The following is a 25471-nucleotide window of genomic DNA, read 5'->3' on the forward strand; positions in this document are numbered from 1 at the left end:
CAGTGGACAATGGCAAACAGTTCGACAGCGCAACTTTCAGACAATTCGCCACACAACTTGGCACAAACTTATGTTTCGCATCGGTTTACCACCCGCAGTCCAACGGCGCGGTGGAAAGGGCCAACGGCATCATCTTCGCAGGTATCAAGAAAAACATCACTGAGCTGCCGAAGGGAAAATGGGTGGACGAACTGCCGAGGGTCGTGTGGTCTCATAACACGACAGAGTCTAGGACCACAAAGTTCACACCGTTCAAGCTCCTATACGGCGAAGAAGCCGTAACACCTGAGGAAATAAAGCTCAAATCCTGGAGAACATCCGAAGGGGCAGAAAACATCGAAGAAGACATCAAGCCCTCAGTTGACACAATCGAAGCTGGTAAGATACAAGCAGCAATCAACTTGGGTAAAGACCAAGATGAAACGCGAAGGTGGAGGAACAAGAAGGTGAAGCCCAGGAATATCAGAGAGGGTGACTTGGTGCTTCGAAGAATACCGAAGGCCAAGCAGAAAGGGAAGATGTACAACAAGTGGGAAGGCCCGTTTATCGTCGCATCGATGGCAAGACCGGAGGCCTGCAGACTCCGCACGCTAGAAGGCACCGAAGACCCATATTCATGGAACAAGGACATGCTACAAAGATACTACGTGTAGGGAAGTCGCGTAGGGAAGTGTGTAAAAGCCACCTGAGGGAAATAACCGAAGGGGCTCGTAGAATAAAATTTTCTCCTTTTTCTCCTGTAAATTAGCACAATGTACCAAAGGGCCCGTACTCTTTTCCTCAAGGGGGAAGCTTTCGAGTGTCCACTCGGGCGCCGGAGGTGTGAGGTTTTTAACGAGGCGGGACCCTATGTAACCCCTTGTGAAATATAAACAAGGCCCCCAACAAACGAGCACGTTACAAAGGCGCCAAAGCATCTATCCCCCTTCGTCAACGCGAAGAGGGGAGTCATTGGCGCGGAAAACAAGCCGTTAACGCTTGAAAGAAGTGAGCACGAGGAGCAAAACCCAATCGAGGTCTTCGCTCCCCTTAGCTCCACTTCCCAGAAAACAAAAAATCCCATCGCCGGAGCGATGGGTGGAAAGTCCTGTCGCGCGAAAGCTGAAGGCTAGGCGCGAACCTCTCCGGCTAAAGAGCCGAAGGTCCCCTAACAAAAATCCCGTCGCCGGAGCGACGGGTGGAAAGTCCTGTCACGCGAAAGCCGAAGGCTAGGCGCGAACCTCTCCGGCTAAAGAGTCGAAGGTCCCCTAACAAAAATCCCGTCGCCGGAGCGACGGGTGGAAGGTCCTGTCACGCGAAAGCCTAAGGCTAGGCGCGAACCTCTCCAGCTAAAGAGCCGAAGGTCCCCTAACAAAAATCCCGTCGCCGGAGCGACGGGTGGAAGATCCTGTCGCGCGAAAGCCGAAGGCTAGGCGCGAACCTCTCCGGCTAAAGAGCCGAAGGTCCCCTAACAAAAATCCCGTCGCTCGGCGACGGGTGGAAAGTCCTGTCGCGCAGAAACCGAAGGCTAGGCGCGGACCTCTCCAGCTAAAGAACCGAAGGTTCCCTAACGAAAATCCCGCCGCCAGAGCGACGGGTGGAAAGCCCTGTCACCGAAGCGATGGCACTAGTCCCCGCAGGCATGCAACATTCAATAAGAAGTCGGAGTTCATCATCCCCGCCAGTCGAGCGAAGGGGGGGGGGTGGCGCTTCGCAAAACAAGACGCACGACGCCAGTGAAGATGAACAGCCAAAAAAAACGTGTAACCTCTCCCGTGCAAAAGGGGGGGTGGCGCTTCGCAAAACACACGTGTGCACAATCGAAGGTTGAAACGCCTGACAATATGATAAATTACAAAGTACACATTACACCGCGAAGATACACTCCGCCCGAAGTGTTGAAATAAATGACAAATTACATGTTACACAGTGAAGATACACGTCGCCCGAGGAGACGAAGTAAATTACAAAGTACATATTGGTACAAAGCGAAATTACACTTAGTGTGAAAGCACGAAGAAACAAATCACACGCTCACATCCGAGGCCTCTTCTTCGAAGACTAGGCGGTCCACCTCGGATATCACGTCTCGGACCGCCACATCTATTATCTCTTCGGCCGTCCGCCGAAGAAACTTTTCAAAGTCGCCCCCTGAAACCGAGGGCAACGCACATCAACTAGAGCTCTCGGCGAAGATGCCTTTGCTTCGATACATAAATTCGTGAGGCGCCAGGGGCTCGTCGTCCACTGGCTCCGGCTTCGGCTCGCGCAGACCAGCCGGAGAACTATAAGGCCTATCGGTATCAATAATCCGTTTTATTTCACGACGAAGCCTACGGTTAGCAAGGATCCTCGCGTGTTTCGCCGGATCACGCTGGAAATCGGCAAAAAAACGCTTCGCCTGTTTGTTCCGGCGATCATACACACGTGCCCTATTCGCCCAGAATGCTTCGAATGAAATCGTAGGATAACGAATATGAAACTTCATCCAAGACGCACCAGCAACATAAAAGTTCCCCCGATTCAGTCGGTGAGGAGCAACGTCTTCGGCCGCCTGCGTAGGGGCCAACGCAGGGTCCTGCGTAGGCACCGAAGGTGTTAGAGTACAAAAATAACTATTACAACTGACACCCTATACAACAGCCTACTGTGACCCTCGCACCTCGCCAACCGGAGGACGGGAAGAGGACGCCCTCGTCTGGTCTTGAAGCTCTGGGGCTGCATCAGCATCGCCGCGCCCGTTGTCGCCGTTCGCACCCTCGCCGCCAGGTCTCTCTTCCGCGAGCACAGCCTCTTGGAGAATGGGCTCTGCAATAGCGTCAGCTTTAGACTGTAGCCGAAAGATTGGAGTTCTGAAGTCAGCAAGTTCTCCGTCAAGGAATCAACATAGTAATAGATAAATGAAAGTCACCTGGTTCTTCATCCGCTCGACCTCGCGCTGAACAAGGGCACGACCTTCACCTTTGAAAAAACGCTCCATGAAGCTGACAGCGATGTTCTTCGCCAAAGCAGGGAGCGCGTCCGGGTTGACAGTATCCTCGCCTGGCCAGCAGAAGGAGGGGTCGCGAAGGGAACGAAGTTGAGCCTTCGTCACAACGCTAGCCTGTCCAGCTTCAGAGGGGAAGTGGCTGTACACGGCGGCGCTGAGCGTACGGACCGCGACCATGGCGCTGATGTCTTCGTGAAAGTGTGCCCCAGCATCCAGCATGGCGACGCACGCTCGAAGCCACTGGAAGAAGGAGCCCAGGCCAATGGAGTCGGCGCCCTCCGGGAACATATCCGGAGCCACAAGCCCATAACGGGCGAGGAGGTCGGGCAGTTCCTCCTGCAGCTTTTCCGACCTAGTCTTTATTGCCTCCTTGAAGGTGCGAAGCCGCTGTTGCATTGTATCTCGGCGCTTCGCGGCGTCTTCCGCAAGCAACTTCGCAGCCTTGGCGGCGTCCTCGGCTCTCACCACTCGTTCAGCGGACGCGAGGAGCTCCGTGGTGAGGGTGTTTTTCTCCTCGGCGGATCTGGCGAGGCGCGTCTCCAGCTCTGTTTTCTCTTTCTCAAGAGACGCCACCTTCGCCTCCAGGTCGGCAACAGCAGTTTTTGAACTGTTTTCGGCCGCCAGTTGCCGAGCAGCACACCGCGCAGCCATGAAGGCCTTCAGCGATAAATCTTGGGCACTTTCCAGGATGCTGTTTACCCCGCTCCCCATCAAGTCCTTCTCCATGAGGGGAAAGCAGAAGGAGTCGCCTGCCGCGGCCAGAAGCTCACGTTTGCGGTCCCGGCTCTCAAAACGAAGAGATTTCACAATTTTCCCGCCAAGAAGCACAGCGTTGTGCTTCGCACCGAGTTCCACAGCAGTAGCTTCGGGATCAGCATCGCGAACGAAGAAACTACTGCCGTCCGACGAGCTCGATGAAGCTTCGCTGCCGCTCTGCTTCGCTTCGGAGGGGGATGCGGTATTCCGGGACGAGGATGCGGCTTCACCCTTTCTTCCAGAAGACACTTCGGCTCCATCACCGGTAGTAGGGGCTGCGCGAGGGGGGACAAGCGGCGGGGGGAGTCAGCCACAATGTTGACCTCCTCGACGTGCCCCTCGTCTTCGCTCTCCTGGGCAGTACTGAACTCGAGATCCAGGGCGGGACGGACTGCCCTCAGGGGCACCGCCACCTGAGGGATGTCAAGAGGCGCCGCCTCCGGAGGAGGACGATTGCTGTCCGCACTTCCGCCATCTTCGGATTCCCCCTTGCTCCGCAGAGGAGACTGCTGCAGAATGGTATCGAGCAGCCGGCTTCTCTTCCTCGGCTCCGCGGACGAAGAAGTTTTTTCCGCTTTGCTTTCTCAAGAGCCTTTGCCTTCTCCGGGCCGCCATGACCTTCGGCAAGCTTCAACTCTGCCAATCGAGGAGGAGCCGAGACGCCCAACGCGTGGAACACCCGGTTCCGTCGGGCCCCACCAAGATGGCCGGCGAGGGCTTTGTACTCGTCCTTCGACACCGACCCGATCAACTCGTCGGCCCGGGTCTCGATGACAGTAGGGTCCACCCCTGCATCACCGTGGTAGCAACAGCTGTAAGCAAAAACACGAAGCATTGCACCTCCTTAACGAGATTAGGTTCGAAAACTCACGATCGCTCCGAAGGTTGAAAACGGTCACGAAGTCAGGTACCGGAATACCCTCGATCCAGCGGTCTTCGGCTAACCAGGACGAGACGCTCCAGCCGGCCTTGACTAGAAAACAGCCACATGCGACGAACTCTTCGACGAGGTCGCGGGTGCTAAAGGTCTTCGACAGTTTTCGAAGAAGGGCGAGAAGAGCCTCATCTTCGGTGCGGACATTGGAGGAGGCCTTTGGAACGTCACCAAGATCAGAGATATGGTCGACGGCGAGAGGATGGGTCCCCGTGACAGAGTCCAAAGTAACCTTATGGTAGAACCAGTACGAGGACCAGTCGTTGGCCCATTTGTTCTTGCTCGCCGGGACCGGGCTGGGAAGATTTTTGTGAAATGCGAAGGTATAACACCCGTACTGAGGAACAGCTGATATCTCCGCACCTCCGGTTGATTCCACTGAAAAAATTTTCGGCTGGTAATGCACTCGGAAGGCACGAGCGAAGCCTTCAGCGCTCGGAGTTAGGCGGCAGGTCTTCGCCAGCCACATATACAGATTCAGCCGAACCACCGAAGTAGGTGTCATCTGATGCAAGTACACTCTGAACAAACGAAAAATATCCACAACCACAGGATCCAAGGGCATCCGAAGGCCAGCGGTAAACAAATCGTGGAAGACCACCACCTCATCGGCGCGGGGATGTGCAGAAATCTCACCCGACGGTGGAGCACGGACATCGTCAGCAGAGACGAAGCCCCGACGTGCCAGGTCATCGAGGAGGGAGGAAGTCATCTTGGACAGACCGAGGACTGTGGTTGTCGGATCTCCCGGTTGATTCCTCTTCGGCGCCATTTCCGAAGACTCCGAGTGTTCTGAGAACTCCACTCTCGACCTCTGAGAGGACCTTCGCGAATCGAGAAGCGAAGAGGCAGGGAAGCAGGGGCGGTGAAAAGTAAAATGAAGAATAACAGGGCCACTACTTATAGGCAAACGGCAAGCGCGAAAATTCACCGCGCGCGAGACGAAAAGACGCTAATGCCCCGCACGGCGCGTTTAGGATCACGACGATTCAAGGGCTTTACGGTCTTTTCATATCTTCGCGCCAACTCAATTTCTCCCGCCAAATTTCGAATTCACCATCTTGCGCGCGAACTAACGTTTACAAAAGCGAAAAATTTGGTTTCTTCGACGAGGGCACAACTTCTTTACAGGTGAACACGGACTGCGCTTCGACGACCACCAGCGCGGCGCCCAGCCCGAAGGGTGGCGCTTCGGGACGCCGACGGCGTCCACAAGGTCGAAGCCACGCCCCTAACAAGATCGGGACGAGGCTCTGAGGGGCTACTGTTGGGGTCACCACCTTCGGTCAGATCGCCGGAGGCACGCGAAGACATCGAGTCAAGGGCGAGACGAAGGTCTATCAGCAGAAGGTGACCCATCTTCACGTGTCTTCGGGTCAAGAAGCGAAGACGGTGCACTCGGAAGACTGAAGCTGATGCCAGGAGCTATCGCGGAGGTGTTCCGTCTTTGCTGTTCCACGAGCAAGAAGACGGAGAGGAGCGAAGACTTGGTGACACGAGTCTCGCAGAGTACTTAGCAGCGGGTCCGGGAGCTTCGTCGGATGCGGCGAAGATGCCGGGGTCGGCGTGGGTCCCGCTGCTGAGCTGTGGCGCACTCAAGTTGTAACGGGCAAATTACGCTCGCATCTAGGAATATTCCGGGAATATTATCGTTGTAGGGGTGCAATAGAGTAATTGTACATTAAAGTTGTAACGCCACCTATAAATACCCTGTGTAATGTTCATTGAAGAGGAGCTTGGGAAATGAAAAAAGAGCACTTTGTTACTTTACTTCCGTGTTGCCCATTACTGTTGTTGTGTTCGTCCGTTCCAGAGACACTCTCCACCAACAGATGGATCGGACGGCCTACACGTTCAATTATGCAATTTATTTTATAATTAATCTATATTTAATACTCATAATTATCATCAGAATATATGAGATTTAAATGTTGGGAATATATTAGGTACAAACCAACTCCTTCGTGCAAACCGTGCAAATTTCAATATGAGCCACCGGATCAACATCCAAACTCCACAGGAGCCCATAGAGAGAGTGGGAGGGGGATTTGCAAAAGTGTGATCAGAGACGGACGGTTAATTGTAAAATTATCCAATCCTTTCATGTCCTTTAAATGTTGATCTGGTGATTCAGATTGAAGTTTGCACGGTTTATATAAAAATGCTGGTTTGCACTTGATATATTCCGATAAAATATTAGAACTATGATCAAATAGCCTCTTATTTAGGACGGAGGGAGTATAGGCGATTTTTTTGGAAGAAAGAAAGTGGTAAAATTAACGGAAAAAACACAGAGAAAAAAAAAAGAAAAACAATTGACGAAGCTGGTGTGTCGCGCATCGGCTCGGCGGAAGGCCAGGCCCAGGCCCAGGCGGAGCTGAAGCCGTTGACCAAAGATTGGCAGAAGACCAATCGGGCACAACCAACGGTCGCAGGCTGCCAGAGACGGATCGGACGGCAACAGGAGGGGGCGGGCTGCAAAACAACCACCTCAATAATTTCTCCATCCCATCGCGTTCCTTCTTCTTCGGTTCGGCGGCCTAGGGCAGTTTCTCCCTTGGCTTTCCAATCCCATCCCCAAATTTGCTGGGGGCAGCTCCGGATCTCTCTGAGGTAAGAACTCGAGTCCCTCCCTTTCAGAGGCCCCTATTTTTTTCCCGTTCCGATTCGCTTCTATTATTGTGTTAGATGTGATTGTACTGTGGGGAGCGGGGGGGGGGGGGGGGGGGGGGAGAATTAGGGCGGGTGGGGCGGTGTCAAAACTCTCCGCTTTTCACCTAGATTCAGTTAGTTGATTGCGAAACAATGAGGTGGACTGATTCAAGTTCCGCACTGACCCCTCTCCCGACGGAACAATCATCCAAAGCCATCTAATCAGATATTCCTATTCATGTACTAGATGCATAGATATATTGGAGGCAGACTTTACACTATCTAATCAGAAAGGCATTAGTCTTAATGCTTCGTCAATCTTAGCTATTTACTCGAGTTCAGGTTTTATTTTTAGATTCACACATCATGTACATTGTTCTCTAATTCTTATTTTTTTCCTGTTCCTTTTTCTTCCCTTCCATTCATTTAATGGAATTTTGATGCCTTGCAATTACACCACTCTGCTCAATTATACCTCAGATAGCATCATCTTTGCCTATCCTCTTTAACATACTCTCGTTGACGGTGCTATCGTATTCTTGAAAACCTTCTGTACTTTCTCCATCTGAGCATACTGCTATATGTGCATTTATTCCTTAACAGTCACCTGTTTTGAGGTGCCATTTTCCATTTGGATACCCATGGCTAAATCCATTTTGAGAGTATTACATATCTTTTATTCTAGCTGTTTCTGTCATTTTTCTTCCTATCCATACATCATCACTTTGCTCCCCCAATATTGTTGGTTCCTGTGCTCTTTCCAAAGTTTCCTTGGAACTTTGAGCTTTGGAAGATGTCAAGGAGGACAGAAATTGCTGCTTCCACCAAATCCGTTGAATTGGTCAAACAAGAAGACCATTTGGAGTTTGATGATCCTGACGAGGAAGATGAAGAGGAAGAAGTTGAGTATGAAGAAATTGAGGAGGAGGTTGAGTATGAAGAGGTAGAAGAGGAGGAAGAGGAGGAGGAGGAGGAAAAATCTGAAGTTGCGTGTGAAGGTGATGCTAAACATGATAGTAAAATGGCGGGTGTTTATCAGAAGGATGAGGACGAAAAAGAGAAGCATGCTGAGCTTCTTGCTCTTCCTCCTCATGGATCCGAAGTGTACGTTGGGGGCATCTCCTCAGATATATCTTCTGAAGATCTAAAAAATCTATTTGAGTCGGTTGGAGAAGTCGTGGAGGTGAGTACTGCCTACTTTCTGTGGGTTAGCTTCTGCATTTGTTTTCTACTGCAATTCAGAGTACATTTTTCCTGCAGGTGCGGATACGAGGAAAGGGGGATAACAAGCTGTATGCTTTTGTTAATTTCAGAGATAAAGAACTGGCTTTAAAGGCCATCCAAAAGTTGAACAATAAGGACCTAAAGGTTTGTTTTCACTTGAACTCAGAGTCAATCTTCGTGTTAGTCCACCAGTGATTAATTGCCATTGTTTATATTGATCTTTTACAAAAATATGGGTATATGTGTTAAAGCAAGTATTTGGTAGCACATATCTTCCCAAGATAGTAGTAGGAAACTAAGTCGAAAATTGTATTTTCATATACTTTACATTTAGTTTCGCGGATCAGTTTTGACATAGCAAAATACAAGGTTACATGGTTACTCTCGCATCTGCTTGGTATGTAAAAGAAAAAGTTTGCAGCAGTTGCACTGTTCAGTCTAGTTGAATTTAAAATACAAAACCTGGCGTTCAGTTTGAGACATTGCAAATTACAAGGTTATATGATTACAGGCTTGCTGTTTTTAAAAATGTTTGCAGCAATTCCACTGCCAAGTTTAAAATACAGAGCCTTGTGACTAATTGCAAACCCCTGTATTCAGTCATACTTTTAGAAATCAGAATTGTGGATGGTGGTATGTTATGTTTCAGCAAAATTTTTTTTTTTTGGGGGGGGGGGACCTTTCTAAAATATTTTTGGCTCCATATAGACCTAGTTTTGCGCCCCAAAGAACACATGAATACACACTATTATGTCCTGGTTCCTTGTCACACTTGATTAGTCATACTTTCAGAAATCAGAATTGTGGATGGTGGTATGTTATCTTTTCAACAATAATTTTTTGGGGGACCTTTCTTAAATATCTTGGCTCCATGTTATACAGACCTGTTTGCAGCCCAAAGAACACATGATTGCACACTAGTACTTCCTGATTCCTTGTTACACCTGATTAACTTACATCTCGTATATCTTGTATATATATGAAATAGACCTATTGTTATGGTTCTTGTACCAGGGAAAGAAGATAAAAGTTTCTTCCTCCCAGGCAAAGAACAGGCTATTTATTGGGAATGTACCCAGAGATTGGACACTGGATGATTTCAAAAATGCAGTGGAAGAAGTTGGTCCTGGGGTTTTAAAAGTTAATCTCCCGAAGGTATTGATGAAATATTTGGATAGTTCAATAACTTAAGTGTGCATCATTACAGCTGTTTTACACTGAATGTATCTTCGTCATAGGCACCGCGTTCAGATCGCCACAAGGGTTATGGCTTTATTGAATACTACAACCAGGCATGTGCAGAGTATGCTAGGCAGAAAATGTGTACCCCAGAATTCAAACTAGATTCAAATGCTCCTACTGTCAACTGGGCAGATCCTAGAAATAGCGGCGAATCTGCTTCTACTGCGCAGGTTCTTTTGAGTTTTGAGCACCACAAGACAAAATGTTACTTTTATGTTTCCTTCTATAATGATGTTGTATATGGATGTAAATTTTGTCTTCAGGTTAAATCTCTATATGTCAAAAACCTACCCAAGACTGTTACTGAAAAGCAGCTGAAAAAGCTGTTCGAGCATCTTGGAGAAATTACAAAAGTTATTCTTCCTCCTGCAAAAGCTGGTCATGAAAATCGGTATGGTTTTGTTCACTTTAAGGAACGGCACATGGCTATTAAGGCTTTGAAGAACACCGAGAGATATGAACTTGATGGTGAGTTTTCTTATCAAACATCCTTCTATGGCTAGTCAATTTCGCTTCATGTATCAACAAAATGCTCACGATTTGTTTTTATCCATCAGGCCAGCTGCTGGATTGTTCACTTGCAAAAGCTGATAAGAAGGATGATACTGTATCAGTACCTACTGCGAAAAAAGGTCCATTGCTGCCAAGTTATACCCCACTTGGATATGGACTGGTGGGGGCCAATCCACTTGGAAATGGACTGGCAGGTGCTTATAATCCACTAGGAAATGGACTGGCTGGTGTTTATAATCCACTTGGAAATGGATTGGCAAGTGCTTATGGTGTGCTTCCTGCTCATGCTGCACAGGTACATGACATCATCCGTTATGCATTGGCCAATGCATGGATACATTACGTGTGCCAGAGGTGACATCTTTCTAACTGTTGTGTATGCTTGGCATTCTTTGCACGTCTGCAGCCAATTTTGTATGCTCCAGGTGCTCCTTCAGCTTCAACAATGAGCCCAATGGTTCTACCAGATGGCCGTCTTGTATATGTGTAAGTATTCGATCTATTCTAAGTATTCTTCTAGAAAAGTCTTGTCTGTGTATTAAATCACATGTATTATTTAATATTTGCAGCTCTTAAGTTTGACACCAGACATAGACATGGAGTATTTTTATGAAACTAGTCTCTGTTGTAGAAGGAAGTTGTTTTGCTTTTCCAACACTTTCAATTGTCCAATAGTGTGGTGAAATGAGATCTTTATATCTTTCCATCACATTTATTTTTTTTTGTTCCATCTTACATCTTAAGAGCAACCATTTGAACTGTTGCAGTCATATTTCCATTGTCCATTTATAGTTTCCTTTTTCTTTTGGCAGACCACAACCTGCAGGGCAGCAGACTGTGCATCTGGCTTCGCCTCCGGCGCAGCAAGGTGGTCGTCGTTATGGTGGCAGCGGCAGCAGCGGCGGCGGATCCAGCTCCGGTGGAAGGCGGCAGAGAGGAGATGGCCGTGGTAGTAATAGCAACAACAGCCGCAGAGGCCGACACCGTCCCTACTGATGTTTGCAAATGTTGCTGTTAGGTTATTAGCGCTTAGAAGTTAGAAGAACCTAGCACGAAGAAAGAATACCTTGCTGGCTACCAGTTAATGCTGGAAATTGTGCTTTCTAGGGGTTTTTATTTTTGTCGGTCTGCTTCAAACTGCCGTTGAGCTCATAATACTGCAAACCGCAGATGTAGCTTTGATGCAGTTGTAGTTCTGTGTTCTGTTTCTTCATCCAGCTTCAGGAATAGTTGCTGTGGTCTACATTTGCGTCTCTGATCAGTCTCGGCACGTTTAGCGTGAGGAATTAAATGATGGCCGATAGTGGTCTTATAAAAGTTGCAATTTAACCTGTTACTTTTTGCCATGTGGAAACGGAATGTGTGTCAGATGAGATGTGTTCGCTAAGAGGGGCAACTACCAAGCAGGCAGCAAGAGTTGCTGGCAGAAGTGAATGAATTGGTGATCAACTAGCACCAACCAACTCAGCAGCAAGTGAAGTCGAGATCGGTAAGAGTGATCACGGAACAAGTCTGAACTTTGAACTGAATGAAGCATCGGTGTTTTTCCGGCGTGGTGCGAGCAGCCCCTGCGTTTCCCCTCGCTGCATCACAAGACAAAAGCCATGCCCGTCCGTGTGGGTAGGGATGGCAATGGGTACCCGAAATCCGACGGGTTTTTGTTCCATTAGGGTACGGATTTGGGTTAATTTTTAGACTTGTGATTTATTAATGGACACAAAGTCCTACCTGTTGGGTTTATGGACACGGGTTTGTTCCTACAATACCTGAACCCGTGAACCCATGGGTTTTTTAAACCCGATCCAACATAGAGCAATTGTCATTTTATTTTGTAAGATTATAACAAATTTAACATCTCTTTCCTTCAATTCTTATTTTAGTGAACCTTTAAGTGGTGGGTATGGGTGTTGTCGATTTGCAGTTGTCGTGTTTATATATGCATATGATGGATTTGTGACATTGTATGGTGTTACGATCATTTAATTATAGAGCACGCTATTTATATATTTATTTTCTTTTGTAATTTTTAGTGGACATTGATTTCTTACTCATAATACGCTACAATGATGTTTACGATATTAAACTTATTGATCCTGACAAAAAAAATGTAGAGTAAAGTGTAGACCCATGGGTACCCGCTAACCCGATGAGTTTGAGTTTGAGAAAAATTCTAAACCCGTCACAGGTATGAATTTTTTAATGGGTTCAAATATTTTTCATGAGTTTAGGTTTGGGATGGCAAAACCCGATGGGTTTAGACCCGTTGCCATCCCTACGTGTGGGTCTGTGGGAGAATGGAGAGGCCGCCGTTCTTCAAGCGAGACTGTCAACAGCCGTGGAGTTCTCCGGCTTGCCGGCTCCTGCACTGCAGTGGAACACAAGGCAGAGAGCGCCGCCGCCGTAGTCACTGTCACGGACGGCGGAACTGGGAATCGGCGATGGACGCCGGAGTGCCGGACACTTTCTCTCCGATCGGTCTGAGTCGAGCCACGACTTGACGTTTCTGAACCCATTGGCAATGGCAAGTGAGTTGGAACCGCATCGCATGCGGCGGCACTGACAGTGACGGAGATGAGGAGGCGGGTCCTCTCCTCCCTGGATGCGCGAACCGAACCGAGGGGCCTTGAGTCCTGCAGGCGACGCCACAGGCACTGGTGCTTGCTCTTCCATGTGGAACAGAGGCCGTGGAAGCCTCCATGGCGCTGGTTCTCGAGGGCTCGACGGCCGCCGGCCGCCGCGATCGGAGGGGAAGGTCCACGTCGCCTTGGCAACCAGTCAACCAGGAAGACTCTGTGTGGTTAATTGGGTTACCGCTCCATCTGGCCACAAACTCTGGATCCAACGACTAAGAGTCCCCCGTATCACCATAATAATTTTATTTTTCAAAACGCCCCTAATTTGGTTCATGGCTAATAATCGTGGTCCAACATTTTGCGTAAACTGTAACACCCCTGTGTTAATCGTACTCGCTAACCACGTGTTTAATCGATAATCCTGGCTTAAGCGCGTCATTAGCGATAACCGAGTCCGTGTTTTAATCTTTGTCTTAGCCGTTTTCAATCTCGTTTTTATCATCGATCCGAGCTCCAAATCAACTTTCGCCCAAAACGAAAGTTGTAGATCTTCTTTTCCTCTACAACTTTTATTTTGGCCAAATTTCAAGTTGTTTTATGAAATTTGGAGTTTTACATGGTCAAAATCAAGTCAAATTCTTTCAACAGGGGCACTGTTCCTCAACTGTGCTCGTCACTGTGAGCCCGACGCCCATACCGCCGCTGTGGTCGCCGGCGAGCGCGTCCACGCGTCGGCAATCGCGCCCCGGCGCCGCTCTTCTCCTCGCGGACGCCCTAGAAGCTTCCCAGCCAGTCTCCTTTCCTCTTCCTTCGAGCTCGCGTGCACGACGAGCCGAGCAGAGCGAGCAGAGCTCATCGCGCCGGTCGTTCCTCGCCGTCCCGCCGCGAACCCTTCGCGCCCGAGCTCCCTAGCCTCACCCCGCACCTCTGCAGCACCTTCCCGGCCTCGTTTGAGCTGTTGCCCGGCCGGAATCGAAGCCACCGCCGCAGACCACCACAAGCCGACCGCCGGAGTTCGCCCTCTCGCCGACGAACCACCTCCGCCTCTCCTCGAGCCGATTGAAGGTAGCTACGAGCTTCTCTGTCCCCTACTCATCCTCTCCGACCGTTTTCCCGGGCGAATCCGCCGCCCCCGTCGCCGCAGCGCCGCCGCGCCGTCGTGGTCGCGCCGCCGCCACCGCGCGCATGCCGCGGGCCGCTCTGCGCGCGCCCCGCACGCCGCCTCCACGCGCCCTAGGGCCGCCGGGACCCGCTGAACGCGGTGCCGCCCGCCTCCGCCACCGGCTGGCCCTGCCCGGGCCGGAACACCACGAGCCGCCGCCGCCCTTGGCCTTGCGCCGCCGCGAGCCGCCGCCGCCCTTGGCCCTGTGCCTCCCCACGAGCCGCCTGCCGCCCCGCACCCCCGGCCGCCCTGGTCCTCGGCTCAGCCCCGCCGCACCGCCGCCGGTCGGCCTCGCCGGCGGGGAGCGCCGCCGTGGACTGCGCCTGGCCGCGCGCCGCCCGTGCGGTGCAAAACAGAAGAGTGGGGGGCAGGCTGGGCCACTGGCAAGTGGGGCCCGGCTGTCAGCCCCCATTTTATCTTTTGTGTTTTCTTTTAATTATTTCTTTTAATTTGTAGGAAAATACTAAAAATGCAAAATAAATTTTGTTAGGTTTCTAAAATCATGATCTTCAGAGGAAAAAATGCTTAAGCATGCATTTTGTCACTGTTACCCCTGTTAATATTTTGTTTTGTGCTTGAGCTAGTTTAATTTGTACCACTTGTTCTGTTGCTCTAAAATTTATGAAAAATTCGCAGTGGCTTACTCCTTGCATGTGTAATCCACTGTAAAAATTTCATATGCTGGTGTTGTGCACTTTTGTGTAGATCTATTTATGTTCCTTTTACCTTGCTAGGGTTATTTAAATGCTTTGTTAGCAGTATTTAAATGTTGGAAAAATTTTGGGTGTCATGCTTTACTGCTTTCACGTTAAGTTGTTTAATTTTTGTTGATAGATCATGTATGTAAGTTAGGTTTTGCTTTTATTTTGCCCCTAGCTGTGCTCTTTTCTTTATATAAGTGTTGTAGTTATTTGTTTCATGCGTGTGTAACCTTAGCAAAGCAAGCCTCTGTTTTAATCCTTGCTACCCTAAGCAAGTTTAGTAGTTGTTATTTCGAAGGAAACGCTTCAGGCTAAAATGAGTTCTTTGCATCGCATCATAAGCACTCATGCATTGCACTGTGTCCTAACTGTTGCATGGCATATTTGTATTCGTGTAGACGCCGCGAACGAAGCCGCCTACGAGCGGATCGCTGAGCCGGTCCAGGAGCCACGAGCAGAAGAGCCGCAGAAGGACGCCGTTGAGCCCGCTGCAGAAGATCTCGTTAACCCCGCTGACCTGCAAGGCAAGCCCCGGAGCATAACCATAATTTAAATTATTCAATGTTTATTTAAGTATTTGTGCATTTAAGTTTTAGGAGTTATATGAAACCCTAGTATGCATGTTCTCCCTAGGTACCTATGAGTCCATACTAGTGTGCAGGTATCGGTAGAAATGCTTTGCTAAGTAGGATCTCGGTAAAAGTAGAGTGATTGCTGTCACTCAGCGAGTTTTAGGATCTTGTTTCTTTAGCTATGGCTTTGAAATGAGTTGTTGAGTAAAGAGAAATGGAGACCGGGCGGAAATAAGTTGGATTAATGGTATAGAATGGATGAAAAGAAATCTCCGCCTGTGTCGATTGAGGACCGTTCCGTTGTTGGCAGTGTTGATCGAGGATTGAACAGTACTAACCACATACCGGAAGTAGGAGGTAGTCGAAACCGGTAAGCTGTGTACCACTTTACAACGGTGATTTGAATTCTGTCATGCTACGCTGGGCGTGGGAGTTGGCGGGTGTTGGATAGGATGCCGCCTCCGGGTTCTCCGGGAGTACACCGCGAGGGGCCCATCACCTGGGTTTTAGCAGGCGTAGTTCAGATGCCGTGGTAATGATGGAAACAGTTGACGCACGTGGCCCGACGGGGTTACACGTGTCGTGTGAGTTAGGTCCACCTTGCAAGGTTAAATCGGATCGATTCGCCGTGACTCGCGGATATGAGAGCCTTATTCACTTTGTCACATCGTAGTAAGAAAGTGGAATGAAAACGGAATGGAAAAGGCTGGTTTGGTAGTTACTGAAAGATAATCTGTTCCACCATGTGTGCTCTAGTTTATTAGGCAATTTAGCTAATAATCGCTGTACTAAATGGAGCTAAAATATTGAAAGTAAGGATTCACTTCTAGTAGCCTTTCAGCAAAAGAACTCCAGAGCCAAAAAGCTTTGCATGTCTAGGTAATGGGCTAAGTATACCCAAAGTCGGGTAAGCCTTGCTGAGTATTAGTATACTCAGGGTTGTTGTTGTACCCTTTTTAGCAGGTTGTGTCCCCGCTAACTTCGAGGAGGTCTGTGCGTCCTGGATTGGACAGCCGCTTCCTCCGGGTTGGACCGTCGAGTGGGCCCCGTCTTCTCCGTGAAGATTGGGCAGGTTGCCATCACATCGGTGGGCAGGATGTGGAGCTCACCTTATATCATCGTCATGGTTACCGTATTGTATTTCGAACTCAGTTTTAAACTTCCGCTGTGTTTTAAACTCTGTCGCTTGTATTAAGACTTTTATGTAAAACCTGTGTTGTAAATTAATTTGAAGATTTTTGTTTGCTGGTATCACCTGTGCTCGTCTTCGTACGGGTCTAAGTGCAATTGTGATCCTGGAGTACAGTAGTTTAATCGGGATTTTACCCGACAGCCTGTCAGGTTACACTGTTTTAAGTGCACAGTAACTTGATTAAGTATTAAGATGATGGTTAGTGCATTTAAGCCGGTTTAATTTGGACGGTGCTGCTACATAAACCCCCTAAGTTTTTTGTAATGTTTAATAGCAACACAATTTTATGCAATTTAGTCCTTGTTCTCGCTTCGATGGCCATGGATTCCCTCCCCGCCCACCAACGTCGGTGGCGCCTTTGCCTTTACTAGAGACATGGAGATACCGGCAAGCTGCGCCTGGCGGTGAACAAGGGTCTCCTGCCGCTCTTGCCTCACCTCGTGGGCTTCCCCGTCCTCCTCATACTTTCCTTAGTGCTACTCATGACGCATCCAACGCTGCGTTTCAGGCCGTCGTCTCGAGAGTTTGGAGTCAAGGCAACTGGCTGCGATGGACACTCGTCATGTCATAGCCACTGCTCCACTCCACACCCCATTGTAAAGGAAGATGCTTTCATGGTTGTATCGCAAATAAACTTTGCTATCGTGTTGCGTACAACATTGGACACATTTTGTTCTTTGCTTGCAGCTAACCAAATTAAGGAGAACTTGTAGTAGTCCAGTTGGTTGCAACCCTGGTAGAGTGCGGGGTGGACTGGCGAGGGTTCAAACCCTGGTCCTCGCGCCACGGAGTGGCAGGAGACTATCTACCCTTGAGCCTCTATTATAAGAGTTAACCAAATTAATAGGGCTAAAATGGATGCTGCATTTCAGCATTTTGTATGGAAAATGTAAAGACAAGAAGCTTTTGAAAATAAAGTCTTGATTGTTCAAGCTTCAATCGGGAATAGAGATGCTAAAGGGAGAGTAGCACCTAGTAGCCTATGTGCTAAAGGGAGAAGCTAAACGAGTTTCAAATTATTATTTTTTTAAAAAAAGCTTCACACGCCTATGTGCTCTAGCGACACAGATACCAAAGGAGACTAGCACCTAGTGGCCTTATGGTGTAGGTGTGGCAATTAAGCGTCAGACGGGATGAGATAAACAACCATCTTAGGTGAGTACTAAAAATATGCTTGTACGCATCAATCTTTAATTCAATCTTATTTTGTTATTTATGCTCACATTGAAGACCACGTGCCCGGATCCTCGAATACAAAAGTGATCAGCACTGGTGAAACATTTACATTACATTTTTCAAAAGCTGAAAGGTATGATCTCTACATGGGTATTATCTTTACAAATTTAGGGCAGAGAATGTAATGGGTAAAAATTCAACTCGATGTGCGATACTGTAAACGCACTTGTTCAACTATTTATGAAGCATTAGAAATAGAACATGCAAAATCTAATGACAAATCAAAAGATATGAGACACATCTATATTTGTCGAAAAAAGAGCCTGTAGCTCCTACATGGTCATAAAAGGAGCTTAGGGGTAGTCATGAACTGGATTTGGATAACCAAAATTGAAAAATTCCCTTACAAAACTTCTCTACATTTTCTAACCGGTACAACAAACAAAGCACAAAAACTTTACTAAAAAATTCTTATATAAGTGCCTAGGACACCATAATAAACAAGTTAAAACGTATCTTAAGCTGACATTTATATTCTTCCTAGTTTGTACATATATGTGCTACTTACAATTTATAGTTGTACTGATGTTTTTTACCATTACTTAAAAAACCTTTTGTATATACATTTTTAAATAGTATTTCTTTAAGTTGTCTTCTAAATTTATTTCTTTCTTTCCTAACATAAAGTGAAGTTGGGTGTATTGTTTTAGTCTTCGTCACTTTCTTCTTGACATTTTTCATGGGGCTTTTACTAAGTTTCTGTGATGTCAACTTTGCATTATCTTCTTAAGCAAACAAATCATGTGAGAAAACATCAAAATAATAAGGAGGGAATAAAAATGTGGTTGAATTTTAGATAACTGATAACCTCACTCTTTCTTATACCCCTCGCTCTCATTTACCATGCTAATAATTGAATACCATGGCAAGGGAGGCCTCTAGTTATAGGCCATAGGGGATCATGAGATTGATACAAGTGTACCTCTTTCTAGAGATTTCCTAGATATTACAATATTTTCTTTATTACCAATCTTAGAGCACTCTATGAAATATCTCTCATTCATGTATGGTAGAGAAGTCTCTACAAGGTTGCCTTGCTTTCTTTAAACATGCATGGAGTGAGAGCAATAGACTTGCTCCTATTCTTTATATGTCTCCTACCAAGCCTTGTAAATTTAATAAGCATGTAAGACATAACCAGGATAAATTTATCAAATCATGGCAAGAAGGTCTTTAGTCCCCATCATTCTTAGTGCAAAGCATAGGATCGAATTTGTCATTCTTCTCAACTAGATTGTTGTCTTAAGTTGTGGTGTAGGGGGAAACCACGAGATATTTACTAATCTGTATAAAAAATGTGAATTTCAATGTATTAACGGAATGTCTATCTTGTTCAGCTTGTTGCCTATCATGAAAGTGGGCATGCTATTGTTGCAATGCACACCCCAGGTGCTCATCTCATAGATAGGGGTCAATATACTTCCTCAAGGTTCTTCTCTTAGGATGGTCACACAAGTTGTTTCATGGGGTGATGCTTCCATTTCTATGGAATAATATTTGGCACGTCTTGATGTGTGCCTTGGTGCAAGAGTTGCAGAAGAGCTCATTTTTGGTCAAAAAAGTGTGACATGTGGCGCTGAAAATGACCTTGTCACTGCACAAGAACTTGCTCAAAACATGGTGAATATTTTGTCAATATATAGGTAGGTATTAATTATTGGATGTATTGAGTGTTTTGACTGAATGGTGACTTTGTAGGTATCGAACTATTGTACAAGTGATACTGCCGATCTGATGAATGTGGAAAAATCTACAAGTGCAGGGGAGACTCAGGCAAAGAAAAATAACCTTTTTATGTCATAATGCCCTAGAAAGTTACGAAAGAGCTAGGTCCATATGTTGTTTTGATAACGTGGGCTTGCAAGAGGTGAACAAAGTACTAGAAGAATCTTATGAGCAAGTGAAGCTCTTTCTCAAGAAGATATGTCCCGTGTTGTAGCTCATACTTGTTGATAGGTTGTTTGACATGGGGAAAACTAGCTTTTTACTGATGAAAGCTGTTACCTGCAGCTCAAGATGCAAATGGGTCGCGTTTGGGTCAACCAGTGACCGACCCAGTCAACCCATTAGCATTTATTTTGGGTTTTGGGTTAGTCCGACCCATTACAATATTTACACTAGTGACCCAGTGGATTAACCCAAAACATACAAAAAAATATCATGCACTGCTCATGGCCATTGCAAATTATTCTTTATTAATTAGCATCAACCAGTGCAAATCACGCACCAATCCATCACTCCTGTCATTATTATTGAATCATGGAATCATGATGAGTGCATCGGGTCTTCCCCCGGTGGTTCGCCACAACGAGCTCGGTCTCGCTGGGCGTCCTGCTGCTGTCGGTGCCGGTGAAGGTGCCAGCCCCATACGGGCTTCCCCCTGACCTGCCTCGTCCATGCCGTGGTGCGCCAGTGAGTCACGGCAGTGAGCGCGATAGACTTCCACATGCCGCCCTAGATGCCAGCGGCGAAGAAGAACCCGACGAGCTTCCCCGCCAGTGCCTGCTCCTGCCGAAGCCCGCCCGTAGAGTTCAGCAACGTGTTCATCTGCGCTGCCATCAGCCCCCACTCGCCGTGCTTCGTTCCTTCGACCAGCTCACCGCCGCGCCGCTGCTGCCGCCGCATCCGCTGGTCATCCGGCACCCAGGGCCGAGGTCACCCAGGGCCGCATCCTCCGCGGCCGCCGCCGCATCCACCTGGTGCGTCGCAGGCGGGAGCCCGTGGGACTCACAAGCGCACGGGGCAAGCCACGGCGTGTAGGGGAGGGGCGGCACGGGGACAAGAGGCGGCGCGCAGACGAAGGAGCGAGGGGTGGCGTCGAGATGAGGGGGGTTGCGTCGGATGGGGTAAGCGGGGATGGATGACATTGGGTTACCCAAAGACCCAGACCTATTAGCAACAATTGACACCAAATTTTTATGGGCCGGCCCAATGGGTTATTACACCAAACTTTGAGTTTTGGGTACCGGGTCGTTGGGTCGACCCAATAAAATTTGCATCCTGACCTGCAGTAAGAGAAGGAGCTAGAAGCAGTTGCCAATGGCCTCCTGGAGGAGAAGACACTTTCTGCAGATATGGTTATGAAGATTGCTCATCAGCATCAGCCCCACCAAGACACTTGATCAATCGTGATTTTGCTGGGGTGCATCCTTCATTCTCCCTTCTACAGACTGGGTGCATTGTCATTTTCTTGGCGGATAGAGAGTTGGGTAGAAGATAGATGGGTGCTGCAAAGTATGCTTGGTTCTGGCCTGGAGATGATCACTGTCCCTTGTGTGAATTTCCCTGTGCCGTCCATTTATCAAAGAGGCTTTGGTCAGACTTGAAGAAGCCCTTGGTGTTTTTGATATAAGCTAAGAAAGAAACAAGAGAACTAAGTGCATGGAGCTTCAGATGCTAATACAATGCTTTGGGATCATCCGCCATGCAAGACCCTCCCAGGCACTTTGTTATTTTTGACGCACGCATGCACGCAGCATTCTCTTAGCATGAAGCTTAGGCTGCTAAGACGATGTTGCGTAATCAGTGCACCATGCATGACCTTCCTGGTCCGTATTTGCCCAGCAAGGATGCTTCATTCGAATGTTGTCCGGCATTAGAACTGAATGTTGTCTCTCTATACAGCGAGTCGATAATGATATGAGTAACTCTGCAAAGAGGAATGCAAGAACTTTGGCTCTGCGCAGGCGCAGCTCATGGGAGCAAAGCGACAGCTAGCAGGGGAGCCTGCGCCTGGGGCAACACAGAAAATTGTTGCCAAGCGTAACGTTTCCTCCAATACACATGTTACAAGAATTGCCAAGTTATAGATTGGTAACACATCTCAAACACTTGCAACAACACCACTATTCTTTTAGCTTTGGGAATTCATTCAATCGCCACATTATATATGCACACATGAATCCACGAGCCCCAAGGGTACAAGAGATGTGCAATTTATGAATGCATACAAATCAGAACTCAAAACATAATGCATTCAAATCACAGTGAAATAATCAGAACTCAAAACATAACGCAGAGCATGCACTGAATATAGCTGATTGGAATATTTGAGCGACAGTGGCTACAAAAGTCATATATCAAACTCCTGCCATTTGTGTAAAGTCATACATGCACCGAACATAGCTGATTACAGTATCTGAGCCACACATGGCTACAAAAGTCATACATCAAACTCCTCCCATTTGTGATAAAGGGCTTACAAAAGGAAATTCAACAATCCACCACAAGTTGCTTTTACTTTCCTGTATTCAAAATGGCCAATTTCAGCAATCCACCACTGGAAGCTTTCTCCCCTTGTTTCAACACATCTCTTTTCAGGCATGGTCTCGTGATGGTCTGAATTCCAGTTTCTTTGGAGAAAAGAACACCCTTACATAAAACGGAATGGAGTTGTCATCAGGATAGCTTATAGCTCCAAGCTCTCCATCCTTAAACGTCCACTCCAGAACTGAATTCTCCCATTCCAAGCAAACACTCAAATTTGCTTTTGCCATCACCGCAACAGTATGTGTGAATAGCTCGCCCTTCTTGGCACAATTGCCCTAAAAAATCACAATCTCTTTATCAAAACAGCTGCTGGAAGCAAAGAATCTCACATGATGAGGACTGTCAACAGCTGTGAACACCTGAATAACTACTTCAACACCCACTGCAAGGAACATGTAGTCCATATCCAAGATGCAATCTTCACTGTGAATCCGTCCTGTGAGCGTCTTTTTGAGATTAGAACCGGAGTCAATCTCAACATACATAGAAAGTAATTGTTCATCAGTTGATCCATCTCCTTCCTTTTTCACCCAAAGATCAACTTCCAACAATGCACGATCCACTACATACATTCCTCGGCAAGGGCTACGAAGAGGCAGGGCTAGGGAATCCTACAATTTAACAACTTGTTAAAACTCAAAGGGCTTAACCCATACTAAAACACACATGAGTGACAACAGAATAACACAAGATGTGAATGCTCATGTACAAATGAATTATTGGGTGATACTTTATCAATAAGATGCCCACCTTTGCAAATTTTTCTTAATACAATTATATAATTTTTAGTGGATCTATAGCATGTTAGGGTGGTCACAGACTGAAAACAAAAAAAATGTAACCATGCTGAAATTATTGCAACATGAACTGCAATGATAGTCAGGATCCAATGATTGTTTTGTCAATCAAAAGTAACATGGAACTGAAGCAGTGAACAAAATTATTCTGAAATGCTACAGATAAATGAACTGTACAAAGTTCAAGGACTAAATGTAACCGTACATAACTCCTGATGTATCCAAACAAAAAAAAGAAGCTAATTTGTTGTATCTCGTACTTCTAATCATTTAGAGCAAACATTTAGAGCATATTTGGTTGAGAGCGACATATTGTTTCCTTGTCAAAGTTGATCAAATCTAACACACTTCCAAAGTTGATCAAGAATATGGGTTAAGGTGCTCAGAAGGTGTGGCAAGGTACAACCGTGCATGAACCAAAAAATGGCAAGCGTACCTTGTTTAATCTGAATTTAGCAATGAACGAACCATACTAACTTTGCTAAAACTAACATTAGGCAAGTGTTTGTGCCAGCGAAATTTAGAGGTTGTTTCGGTCACACCTTAACTTAGGCATGCACTGTTTCTTATACATGCGTTAGATTCATGACATAATTGTGGCTAGTTACAGTTTGTTGACACCATAGCTCACATTTTGTACACTCAGTTTTTTTTTGCTAACTTTATATAGTCGTGGCTTCAAACTTTATTAGGTTTAGGCTTTTAAGACATGTTGCATGCCTAAGCTCAGCATGGTAAGGATTAGACAAAATATTCCCCAAGGTTAATAGAAGGAAACAAACCATACCTGATGAATCATGACAGGATTGTCTCTCGAACGGTTAAAGACATAATTCCTCAACGGCTTCAAGTCATCACGTACGGCGAATATTCCATAAATACTTATTGGATAGGATTTAGATTTATAGCTTGACAACCTCAGAGAGAAGACTTGCATCATTTGCTTTGGTCATGTACTCACGATGATAGCAGTAATCCCTCGTGATGCAGAAATATGTTGTCTCAGGGAGAACTTTCAGAGGCCCTGGCGGAAGAGTAACACTCTCACCTCCCTGGCTTCGAACCACATCGCACGAATCCGAGAATTGCGTGCACAGATCGCACCATCTTTCTAGCCACTTCAAACCTATTTCCTCTACTTGTTCCTCCCTGAAGTTCTGCCCTGAAAAATTGGGCATGGCAATGCCAATTAACCTCTCCAGGTAATCCATCTTTGCACATAGTACTAATCTATACGAATGTGGTACTGTATGGTTATATAAAGCTATTGCTCGGAGATGGTGCTGCCGGGAAAACGAAGTACGTTCATTACCCGGGCAAGCTGTCTCATAGTGAGTCTTTTACGTGTATACCCTTATGAAAGATGGTGCCGACCTCTGTGCCCCTAAAAAGTTTGGTTGCACCTGTATGCCCTCGTGATTTTTTGTTGTGACCCGTATGCCCTTTTGGATGGAATAGAGGGTTATGGTGGCTGACGGAGGTGGAGAAAGACGTATTTGCCCTTCTTGCTAACAGGCCGGAGAACGCCCAATCCCGTGGACCCATTCGCGCCCGCGCTCGCCTGGACGTCCGGCCGCCGCCGTGAGCAGAGGCGCCCGCCACCGTGACCGGAGATCCGTGAAAGGACCGAGCGTCCGCCGCGCGAGGCCGCCAGGCCTAACGCGCGCTGGTGCAGGCGGGCGGCCTCCCAGCGACCCAGCCCAGCACGTGGAGGAGGCGCTGCCCCTGCCCTTGCTGGAGAGCAGGCGACGGGCGAGCCGTCGAGGTCCCTCCCGAGGGACGCGGCAAGCGAGGAGGAGGGAGACCGTCGGGTTGCTGCTGCAGAAAGCTGGGGCCGTTGCCTCCCCTCCTTGCAACACGCCGCCAGCCGCCGCCCAGATCGCTCCTCGCGCCTCCTGTTCCCGCCCGTCGCGCCCCTCGGTTCCAGGCGGGGACCGCCGGCGGCGGGGACCGCCTCGCGCCGGGCAGGGGCGGTCGCGAACTGGGACAGGGGCGCGCCGGGGCAGGGACCGCCACCGGCGAGGGCGGCCTCACGCCGGGGTAGGCGTGGGCCGGCCACCGCGTGCTGGGGGAGCCGCGCACCAGGGCAGGGGCGGCCGCGCGCCGGGCCAGCTTGGCGCCGCGCAACGCCGCCGGCCGCCCGCGTCCGCCGGCGCGAGGCCAGCTCGCGTCCATCGAACCCGCTCGAGCTCCCGGCCCGCAGAGGCGCGGTGAGCTCGGCGAGCGGCGCGCCCTCGCAAAGCGCGGCCCCCTTGCAAAGCTGGTGAGTGTGAATTGTAATCTTAAGAGCATGCAAGCAAGGTTCGAGCTGCAGCTTCTTGCCGATTTGGAAGAGGACATGGAGTGCAGGAGCTGCAGCTTGAATCGACGGGAGAGAAAGGGCAGCACAGGCTAGCTCGAGCTTCCGCCCGCATCCACCGGCACCCACCACGCCGCCGCTGGCTACCTACCAAGACTGGAGCAGAGACAACCCAGAGAGAGAGGGAGGTGTAGATGGAGACGGGGGAGAGGAGGGCAGTATGGACATTTTTCGTGCCAGGTCCCACCTGTCAGGGCTCTCTACCGTTAACTCCTAACAGATTATGGATGGAAGGATATACAGGTCACAGGAAAAAAAATGTGAGGGCATACACGTGCAACTAAACTTTTTAGGGGTACAGAGGTCAGCACCAACTTTCAT

General features: G+C 48.1%; 2 protein-coding genes across 5 annotated transcripts; one reads left to right on the forward strand and one right to left on the reverse strand.

Moving 5' to 3' along the window:
- The first annotated feature begins 7096 nt into the window (after positions 1-7096).
- Positions 7097-11606, forward strand: LOC120643505 (heterogeneous nuclear ribonucleoprotein Q-like). 4 transcript variants are annotated; one of them, XM_039919888.1, is made up of 10 exons: positions 7112-7271; positions 8077-8493; positions 8571-8678; positions 9549-9689; positions 9773-9946; positions 10040-10244; positions 10334-10408; positions 10484-10584; positions 10696-10775; positions 11102-11532. In XM_039919888.1, the coding sequence occupies exons 2-10, from the start codon at positions 8104-8106 to the stop codon at positions 11283-11285; spliced, it is 1458 nt and encodes a 485-aa protein (XP_039775822.1). In that variant the 5' UTR covers positions 7112-7271; positions 8077-8103; the 3' UTR covers positions 11286-11532. The 4 variants fall into 4 exon arrangements, with proteins under 4 accessions (XP_039775820.1, XP_039775822.1, XP_039775819.1 ...); XM_039919886.1 differs by having other exon boundaries at positions 7097-7271; positions 10334-10584; positions 11102-11606; XM_039919887.1 differs by having other exon boundaries at positions 7118-7271; positions 7791-8493; positions 10334-10584; positions 11102-11606.
- Positions 11607-21727: 10121 nt separating this feature from the next.
- LOC120646488 (translation initiation factor IF-2-like) lies at positions 21728-25471 on the reverse strand. Its single transcript, XM_039923046.1, has 3 exons — positions 25466-25471; positions 23579-25237; positions 21728-22605 (listed from the first exon to the last, which is right to left on the reverse strand). The coding sequence occupies exons 1-2, from the start codon at positions 25469-25471 to the stop codon at positions 24254-24256; spliced, it is 990 nt and encodes a 329-aa protein (XP_039778980.1). The 3' UTR covers positions 21728-22605; positions 23579-24253.

The sequence above is a fragment of the Panicum virgatum genome, chromosome 8K (genome assembly GCF_016808335.1).
Source record: "Panicum virgatum strain AP13 chromosome 8K, P.virgatum_v5, whole genome shotgun sequence".
Taxonomy (NCBI): Eukaryota; Viridiplantae; Streptophyta; class Magnoliopsida; order Poales; family Poaceae; genus Panicum; species Panicum virgatum.

What these genes read in the sequence shown, in the direction of transcription:
- LOC120643505 (XM_039919885.1), top strand. Translation starts at nt 8,104, where the DNA reads ATGTCAAGGAGGACAGAAATTGCTGCTTCCACCAAATCCGTTGAATTG. An exon ending in CGAGAGATATGAACTTGATG is followed by an intron (nt 10,245 to 10,333) that starts GTGAGTTTTCTT and finishes TTTATCCATCAG; the next exon opens with GCCAGCTGCTGGATTGTTCA. An exon ending in GATGGCCGTCTTGTATATGT is followed by an intron (nt 10,776 to 11,101) that starts GTAAGTATTCGA and finishes TTCTTTTGGCAG; the next exon opens with ACCACAACCTGCAGGGCAGC.